The sequence below is a fragment of the Chaetodon trifascialis genome, chromosome 3, assembly GCF_039877785.1.
Source record: "Chaetodon trifascialis isolate fChaTrf1 chromosome 3, fChaTrf1.hap1, whole genome shotgun sequence".
Taxonomy (NCBI): domain Eukaryota; kingdom Metazoa; phylum Chordata; class Actinopteri; order Chaetodontiformes; family Chaetodontidae; genus Chaetodon; species Chaetodon trifascialis.
Genome location: NC_092058.1, coordinates 7,810,923 through 7,820,606, shown reverse-complemented (window position 1 = coordinate 7,820,606; position 9,684 = coordinate 7,810,923). Strand labels below are relative to the sequence as shown.

Genomic DNA, 9,684 nt, shown 5'->3' with positions numbered 1-9,684 from the left:
CTAATCTGAAGGGAGGGAGAGAGGAAAATAGTCAAAACATCTAACCAGAGGAGTAGAATTTAAGATATAACAAAAAATCTCAGTGTGTTTTTACCTTTAACAGCAAGTTTAGTTGAACACTCCACTCGGCCCAGAGGGTTTTCGGCAATGACTGTGTACTCCCCACTGTCCTTGGGCCCAACTTTGAGTATCACCATGGAGCAGACCCCACATGTGTTAGTGATGTAGTAGTTAGTGTTGGTGTTGAGGCTGATGTTGTTTCTGTACCAGGTAACATAGGGTCTGGGGTTTCCTGTCACGGCACAACTCATGTAGCACTCATAGCTCTCTGGACTGCTGTGCATTTTCAGTGGAACAGAGAACGAGGGAGGCGTCTCAAAGCTGCAGTCCTTAGAGGCAGGAAGGTTCAAAGAATATTTTTCTGGAAGGATACAAAAAAAAAGGAAAGTTGAAAGGGTGTGTTACATAGTGATGGATACCCCTTTCATTGCTTTGTTGTATTCCCTTCAGTTGTCCGTTAATTGATTATGTCGCTGTGGCAGAACACACAGAAATATAAAATGTTCTGCCTTTCATGATGCATTTCGTGTACATAAATCAAACAAAACAGTCATTAGCAGTGATACCCGACCTTGCAGTTTGCCATGCACTATGCTCTGCCTGTATGCACTTAGCCCGTTGATATACTTTAATTGCCTTTCTGGAAGGAGGAATTTTTCTCATTCTTCTTCTGAACTTTTATAATATAAGTACATATATCCATTCACTTGTTTCCTAACAGATTTGTACACATCTAGGGCTCCGACTGATGATGATTTTTTCTTCAATCTGCCAATTGTTTTCTTGATTAATCATCTAGTTTGTGAAATGTCAAAAGGTCCCATCACAGCTCTTCAGAGCAAATTGGTTGATTTGTCAGACCAGCAGTCCAAAACCCAAGTTATAACATTCACGTCACATTTTAGAAGCTGGAAAGGAGAAGTGTTTGGCATATGTGCTTAAGAAATTGCCAAAATGATTAATCAATTACAAAAGTAGTTGACGGTTAGCTTTATTTGCCTCAGTGAATTGATTAATCAACTACTTGTTAGCAGCTCTATGCAAATCTACATCTATTTATATTGGGTTGATGCCTTTTAAACAGCACTTTTTTTTCTTTTTTTTTTTCAATTAATCAGTTGTTTCACACATTTCAGCTCTGCACGACACACTTTTGAAGCACTTTTGTTAAACCTGCCTTTTCTTCTCTTTACTTCCCAGATCGGTGACTCAGAGGGTTTGGAGAGCCCCATGTCATTCTTGGCATAGACTCGGAACTGATACTGCCTTCCAGGCATGATATTGGTGGCAGTGATCCTGTTATTGAAGAGACGGTCTCCCACTGTTTGCCAAGTGCGCTTAACAGAATCACGCTTGGTGACTATGTAGTGCAGCCTGTCGTCTTTCTTCTCATCCGGAGAGGGAGTCCAGGAGACGGTCACTGTTCCTGACACGTTCTCATCCAGCTCCACGGGGCCTGGAGGCTTGGGGTCATCTGCAAACAGGTCAGAGATTATTATTAGCGTCTTGGTGTTTTATGTTTACGCCGACTACAGTTATAATGACTTGCGCACCAAGTCTTTCTCACTTTAAACTTTCCCCACACTTCCTTTAAGTCCAAATTTTACACAAAGTATAGTATATACTCGTGAATGCATCTGACTGTGTTTTGTATGTATTGTAGGCATTTTTGCTTTATTTGACATAATTTTCTTTGCACTTTAAAAACATAAAAAATTGTAAAAGTTTAAGTTCTGGTAATATGACAGCCGTTTTTCGTTCCTAAAAAGAGGTTGCATATCACTTTTAAAATCCAAAAACCTTTGGTCCTCATTTCACTTCTGTTACTCATCATTTGAATTTTTTTTTCACTGTACCTGTGATTCTTATCTCAACACTGGAGCTCTCCTGACCAACAATGTTCTTGACAATGATTGTGTAGATCCCAGTGTCCTCGCGCTCTGATGAGGGGATGATTAGCTGTGACGATGTGTCCGAGTTGCTCACGGTCACATGCTTGGGTACAGCATGTCCGTCTTTGAGCCATTTGATAGTTGGCATTGGAGAAGCCTGTGAACAATATGAGATACAGTGGTATGATGTGGGTTTTTGTAGAGCAGCAGCAAAGAACTGTCTAATCTGCCACTTTTGATGGGAATTAAATCATTTTGTGTTGTTTGTGTGAATACTATACTGAACCTGAAAGTTGAAGTTGACCCGAGCGGAGTTACCAGCTTTCATAACCATGAAGTTCTTTATTTTTCTGTCAGTGAAGTGAGGTTTCACTGTGACAATAATGAGGAAAATTTCATTAAATGAAGATAAAGGTATCAAATTTTGACTGTAAACAGTTCACAATTACTACTGACTCACCTGGAGGGGGCATTGCAATGATATAGTTGTCCAATTCTTGAGGCTCGCCATCTCCACCCTCATTGGTGGCTAGAACTCGTACCCAGTACATGGCCATAGACTTCAGACCTATAATAGTGTAGGAGTTCATGATGATAGCACTGGAGTTACAGCGACCCCATTCTGGGTTTTCTGCTGGTCTGAGCTCCACAAAGTATCCTTTGGCCTCATCTTGAACCCCTTCCTCCTCTGTGGGTTTGGTCCAGCCCAGCGATAAGGTGCTGTATGTGGAGTCTGTCACCTTCAAGTCAATAACTTTCCCAGGGGGCTCTGAAAATGTAAACAATTAGGGATTTAAGAATTCAGATAGCAGCAATTAAGCATTGCACTAATCAGAGTATAGCTTTTGTTTGCTTGTTACTCACTCTTCGGATCTCTTGCTATCACAAATTCAGAAGGTGCACTTGGCTCTCCAGCACCAGAAATGTTGATAGCTGACACACGGAACTCATACTCGATGCCTTCAACAACATCCTTCACTGCATACTTTTTCTCTGTTGGCATGTCAAACAGTATAGTTAAGACTATAAAGTTAAAAAAAATATTATTTCTTTTGCTAGATTAAGAAAGATTTTAACTGGGCAATGTCACATCTGAATCCTAACTGTACATACATACTGTACAATGCATTTTGAACACTAGTTCTGAAATAGGTTTACCTCTGACGGGCTCATCGGGTGGGCTGACAAGGCCCCACAGATTGCTGCCATTTTTGCGTTTCTCCACGTTGTATCCCAAAATGTTGGTTCCTCCAGTGTTAGTGGGTGCAGACCAAGCAAGATTGATACAGTCTTTGAAAGCACTAACAATTTTTGGTGTAGAAGGAGGTCCAGGGTATGCTGAAAGAAGAAGAAAATTGAAAAATGTCACTTTTTAACTGGCTCACACAAAGCCTTGTTTGAAAAATAACACCCACTGTCTTTGAGACACTGTCACAAATTCATTTTAGTGTGCTTGTAAGAAGACCTCACCCTTTGTCCCTGCCTGAATGTCATCGGTCTCCATCATTGCACTGGTGCCTTGATCGGTTTCCGCCCAGATGTGGTAGCAGTACTTTCTGCCGTGATCCACATCGGTGTCCCTGTATTTAGGCTCTGGGCCAATCTTGCCTAGTTTCTTCCAGCTGTTTCGGCCAATTTGCTGGCGCTCCATGATATAGTCTGTGATAGGGGATCCTCCATTGTCTTTAGGAGGCCTCCATTTGAAGTCAATACAAGTGGAAGAACTTTCAATGATATCCACAGGGCCGAGGGGTGCTGTTGGTTTATCTGCAGTAGGACAGAGAATAAAGATCCATGTCTTATGTTATGCATATATCTTTTGTATAAACTTAGAATATGCAGTTCTTAACATGCAGCTTACAAACCTAATACAACAATGTGTGTGATGGCCTCAGTTGTTCCACATTCATTTTTAATCTTAATCTTGATTTCTCCTGTGGTTTTGCGATTGCACTTGGTTAGCAGCAGGCGGCTGTGCGAGGAAGACTTCTCGATCTTGATGTGGGTGTCGTCCAATACCTCATCGTTGTCAATGTACCACTGAATCTTCATGGGTTCCCGGCCAATAAAGGAGACCTTGAAGGCTGCATCCTTCCCAGTTTTGATCGTAACAGGCTTTCTGAACTCAGTGAGGTCATCAGGGTTAATTCGTGGAGGATCTAGTGGAGAAAACATGCATCTTTTCTGTGACTTTCATAGCTGAGCTGAAAAGAATATGGTTTTACATAATTTCATTGTGGATGCCCTTTTGTTTGCTTAAGTTCAAATAGATTTTGAGTGCAGTACCTTCAACCTTTAGCACAGCTTCTGTTTTACGCCCATCAGCTTCACATCTGTACTTTCCAGCATCATCTTCTTTGCAGTGTTTGATAATTAGTTTGCGATAAGTTCCATCTTTAACAATTAACATGTCATCTGTAGCTGTTATCTGAAAAGCACACACATAAACACACTTAAACCTCAGAAGCTTATAGGTGAATGCTGTTACTCTGTCAATGCCTATGCTCCTCACCTCTTTTCCATCTTTGTACCAGACTCCGTCACAGTCCTCTCTGCTTAGCCTGCAGACCAGCTCCGTGTCAGTACCAATGATGGCGGTTACATCTGACATTCCACAGGTGAAATATACTCCTGGGTCTAAAGGAATACAACCGTACTGTAAAATGGGAACAGGAATATATGAACAATATAGCAGTAATTGATATGTTCTGATGCAGCTTACCGACAATTGTATCAGGAACAAGTGGGCCAGCTCTCACTCTCTTTTTTTTCCCTTGCACTGGTTCCTCTTCTGCAGTATCAGCAACTTCATCAGAGGCCTCTCCCTCCTTTGCTATCTTCTGCTTGGGATCTGATGATTTTTCTGTTTTGGACTCTTTTTTCCCTGTTGCACCCTCTTCCTCTTCCTCTTCTACATCCTCTTCATCCTCTTCCTCCTCTTCCTCTTCCACACCAGTGGTTTCATCTGTATCTGCTCCTTCTCCTGCCTTTGCCTTCTTTGCCTTTGCCCCTTTCTCTGCTTTAGCTTTAGCCTTAGTCTTATCTTTAGCTTTAGCTTTAGCTTCCGCTTTGGCTTTGGCTTTGGCTTCCGCTTTGGCTTTGGCTTTGGCTTCCGCTTCCTCTCTTGCTTTAGCTTCAGCCTCTGCTTTCTCGGCTGCAGCAATAGCAGCTGCTGCCGCTGCGGCTTCTGCCTCTGCCTTTGCCTTTGCAATCAACTCTTCTTTCTCTTTCTGTACCTTAGCCTGTTGTTCCTGTGCAATCCTCAAAAGTTCAGGTCCGCCACCACCTGCTCTGGTTGTTTTGCGAGCCTTCTTCTTCCCGAGTGAGTTTGGATCAGTGTCAGCTAATAGAAAATACATAGCACCACAACATTTTCAATGCTTCATGGGACATTTTGTTAGAATATTTGATAAACGTATGTTGTAGAATCTGAAAAGATATAATTCAAAATCAGTACCTTCAACTATAAGCCAAGCACTGCAGGATGCAAGTCCAGCCACAGCCGCAAAAATTCCTTTGTCCAAAGGCATGCAGTCCTTCACCACCAATGTGTGAATCAGCATGTCCTCTGACACAAGGATGTCATATTTGTCCCCTTGCTCCAGTGGGACATTCTTTCCTTTCCAGGTGATCTTTTTCAGAGGTTGTGAGATGACACACTCAAACACAGCGTCCTCTCTTTCCTCTGCTTTCACGTCTTGAATCTTGTACAAGAACTCTACAGGTGGAACTAGATGAAGCACAAAATTAAAGCATAGGACGGTATCTCTTAGTTTCTCTGACAGGACAAATCAGCAATCTCAGCTCTTTGTAACTGCAGTATAGCATTGTCTGCATGGTACAGTCAATTGTGTAGATAAGTGAATTGGTGCTTCATCTTACGTTTGAAATCAGTTGAGAAGATCTTAACGCCATCAACCTCCACTTGGTATAATCCTGCATCCTCAGGGTCAACACCATTGATGCTGAACACATACTTCTTTCCCACTTGCCTCAATCCATGTTTTACCTCTGTGTCTGCATCAAAAGGAACCATAACTCCATCCTGTTTAGACATAGAGTCAAAAGTCATAAATGTCAGAACAATACATAGCTTGTATGTGATGGTATCCCTGTAGAGAGGAAGTAAACATGTAAAATGAAACAACTCACCTTGAATAAGAAGATTTTGCTCGTAGGGTCTCGAAGGGACATTTCAAGTTCAAACTCTGCAGCACCATCATCGTTCATTTCAATGGGCTTTAGGTTGCATAATCTTTCAACAACCTGTAGAAATTAGAATTAAAATAAAGTTCTATACTGTGAGAATGTTTGTATTCTTGTATTACAGCATTCAGTCATCTATATATTTGCATTTAGATGAGGCTGAAATATACCTTTTCTTGCTCTTGCTGCCTTTCAACCTTCTTTTCATTTAGTTTCTTCAGCATCCCTCGGAAATCAGTGACACCATACTGATTACAGATGGTCTCGTAATCTTTCTTGTCTGCGCTTAGCAACAGTTCCCAAAACTTCTCATCGATCTCTGGTTTTTTTTCTTCCTTTTGCTCAGTGTCAACCCTACAAAAGAAAAAAAACAAACAGCATATTATTAAACTCTTAAAGATCATAATCACACATGGCAAGGAAAAAACAACAGAACAAACATTTGCAAATTTACTGCTTACTTATTTTTTAAGGCCTTTTTGAAGTCCTCAGGGGTCTCTCGGATAGCTAGAACAAAACCAGCAGCATGGTTACAACTCTCATCATGAACTACCATAATATAGATTAAATTTATGCTGTATACCTGTTCTTGATTGTTGCATGGCTTTGCCCTTTTTATAGCCAACTAAAATGGAGGAAATTAGAATGAAGTCAGACAGATGTAATTTATCTTCATGATTTTTTTTTTGATTTATTGTATAATGGAATAAAAGAAAGTAACTGACCCTCAATAACATTAAGCGCCGCAGTTACAATGGCTTTTCCATATTCATTTTTTGCACAACACTTGTAGGTATCAGCGTGTTCCACTGAGACATCAATCATCTATCAATCAATACATGATTATCAGTATTTTTGCAAAAGCAGATTGGCCTTATTGATCTGTCAGTCTTGCTCTATTTGAACAAGCATTTCTTATGACACTTGATCAGTGGTCCCACCTGTAGTTGGTGTTCACCGGAATTTTTATCATGGCAAATTTTGTACTTTTCTTCATCAATTTCCCCATTATTTCTCATCCAGGTCACAGTTGGTGTTGGGTTGCCAGTAATGACTGCTCTGAAGATAGCCTGTTTTCCTATGGAAATGACAACAAGAAAGAACCGTTATTCTCTTTAAAAAATCAAAAGAAATCAGGGTGCAGGTAGAGGAAGTGCTTTACCCTACCTTCTTGAATAGTTAGAGCGATGGGTTTCCGAGTGAAATCTGGGGTGGTCATGCCTTCAGGTAGTTCTTCCACATACTGTGTAATCATAACTCCGGGCACCCTTGACCTCTTTTTGATCCTCACTGTCATTAAATGAGATAAATTATCATCATAAACAAATTTATTTGATCATTGTTTTTCATTTGATTTAAGAGCACGTGAAGCCTTGACAGCTTAGATACAATTTAAGTCCATATTATGCCCTAGAAAAAGCTGTAACCAAAACCAGCATTTGATTGTTTGGCAGCGTTTAGTACTCTGGTTACTTACCCTGCCCTGGAGCAGTTGGCTCCTCGTCCTTCGCTTTACGTATTTTAAACATCTTGATTGAGACAACAGCTTCTCTGTTAATGCAAAAATGTTATAATGCACTTTTAAGACACTTACTTGGACAAAACTGTTTAGATCACGAGTAGAACTTTTTAATTGGTCTTCACGTTGATGGTTGCTTGGATTGTATAATAATTTTTTTTTCCCATGTCAGTGCCCAACATGTCCTAGAATTCCAATGCAATCTGGAGCTGTGGCTTGACCACTGTTGATAACCATGAGAATCCCCATCTGTCTGACATGCAGTTAATCTCTTCCAGATGCTCTGAATCTGCAATGGCTATCACTTATCATTGTTTCAACCTGTGGCTTTTGCATGTTGATGCATTTTAAAGTAAAGCCTACCCTTGGAGAAATAGTAAATATGGAAGGGGACACAATTTATTCCTCCCTCCAGAGGGAGAGTGAGATAAAAAATAGTATTAAGGGGTATTTTGCATTGTGGTTAGTCAGTGATAAACAATGAGAGTAAGATCTGTATCGCAAATGGTGTCAGTTAGTAACTCTATCTGTGCTATAAATGAAAGAATTCCTGGGATTGCTAAATACTTAACATTCCCTCTGTGGATTCCTACAAGTGACCGGACTAATTTTGCAGTCAGTAGGTCACATACCACATGAAACTATCTTTCATGACTCAAGAGGTGGCATAAGTGGCTGACTGCAAATGTAACATTAATCATAACTGTCTCAGTATTTAGGTAGGGTTGCTTTCTTTTTAGCCCTGAATTATCTGGAGAAATATGTGAAAAGCAGAAAAGGTACCACAGGCAAATGTTAGAATTTGAGTGGTTAAGATCCTTTCCCTTGAATGGTGGTTAAATCAAAGTTGTACTGAAACTATGAAATGGTCATTTTGGTCATCAGGTAACAACTTCATCACCTTAGTCAATTCATAATTAACAAAATTAATGATTCAATTAGTGATGCACAATAGCCAATATTGCTTTAGGACAAGCTTCAGAGTCACTTCATAATGATAAATCAGAAAATCTCAGAAGCATGTTTCAGTAAGTATGGAAATCTATTTTCACACAAATTGTTTAGTCAGCTATTATTTTCAATTCAATTAAGTCAATTGTTATTATTTCAGAATATTTAATCTCCAAGGGTCACATTAGTATAGTGATATATGACATAGCTTCATATCTGTAAGATCGACAGAAGGTTTCATTCAAAAAGCAGGTGTTTATGCTTAAAGCAGTTCCCTTTAATAAAAATTTAATTTGAGAGGTAGAGTCTAAATTAGATCATCTTGTTAGTAAATTTCCCTTCACATATGTGATGTAATGTCTTAATGTATCTCAAATGCTCAAGAGCACTCCGTCGTCACCATTCTGTTAATCACCTAATTTACTGAGCTCTGTTAGTTGAAGTAACTGCAAATTTAGCAGTTTTGCACACGGTGCACTGCTGTGAAGCTATATTTGTCTGAGAGAGAAAATAGCTGTGTGAAGGGTGTAAAGAGTGAACTGATTTATGAAGAACTTGTCAGGTGTTTGTACTAAATCTCAGAGCTGCATTTAGTCACAGAGCGTATACTTTTACTTTGTCATTTTTTGTGGTAAAATACTAACTAAAGTACTACATTAAAGCTTGACAACATACTGTAACTCGTAGATCTTTGTCGGAGGAAAGTGTTGATCTACCTTAGTTTGAATACATGCACCAGTTTTTATATGAAGTTTGTAGTTATGTTAAATTTCATAGTTCCCACTACTCTCTTGCAGTAATCATTAGTGTAATATTGATCTTTCATCAGCATTTTCCTGTTTGTATTGTTTCTGAACAAGCTCAAGACAATTCTGTTTGCCAAAAAAAACATCAAACATTAGCATTACAGCTCATATAACATATACAGGTGTTAGTTTACAGCATTAAGAAGATTTTGTTAAGATATCCAAACCATGATGAATTTGCCCAGTAAATGTAAATGTACTTACTATTTTTTCAAGTAAACTGCTGTTCTCTGCTGTGTGTTGCCAGCCA

The 9,684-nt window shown here is 39.6% G+C and overlaps 1 protein-coding gene across 1 annotated transcript; it reads right to left on the bottom strand.

The window, feature by feature from the left end:
- LOC139351990 (immunoglobulin-like and fibronectin type III domain-containing protein 1) lies at window positions 1-7,687 on the bottom strand. Its single transcript, XM_070993981.1, has 23 exons — window positions 7,636-7,687; window positions 7,326-7,448; window positions 7,100-7,236; window positions 6,884-6,983; window positions 6,742-6,783; window positions 6,620-6,665; window positions 6,329-6,512; window positions 6,105-6,218; window positions 5,835-5,997; window positions 5,410-5,682; window positions 4,675-5,295; window positions 4,465-4,589; window positions 4,239-4,380; window positions 3,818-4,111; window positions 3,423-3,719; window positions 3,111-3,290; window positions 2,817-2,945; window positions 2,413-2,721; window positions 2,239-2,324; window positions 1,917-2,109; window positions 1,238-1,534; window positions 95-421; window positions 1-5 (listed from the first exon to the last, which is right to left on the bottom strand). Exons 1-23 carry the CDS (start codon window positions 7,685-7,687, stop codon window positions 1-3), a joined length of 4,239 nt encoding a protein of 1,412 aa, XP_070850082.1.
- Window positions 7,688-9,684: the final 1,997 nt, after the last annotated feature.

What these genes read in the sequence shown, in the direction of transcription:
- LOC139351990 (XM_070993981.1), bottom strand. Translation starts at nt 7,687, where the DNA reads ATGTTTAAAATACGTAAAGCGAAGGACGAGGAGCCAACTGCTCCAGGG. An exon ending in AGCTGTGCTAAAGGTTGAAG is followed by an intron (nt 4,112 to 4,238) that starts GTACTGCACTCA and finishes TTTCTCCACTAG; the next exon opens with ATCCTCCACGAATTAACCCT. An exon ending in CATTCAGGCAGGGACAAAGG is followed by an intron (nt 3,291 to 3,422) that starts GTGAGGTCTTCT and finishes TTCTTCTTTCAG; the next exon opens with CATACCCTGGACCTCCTTCT.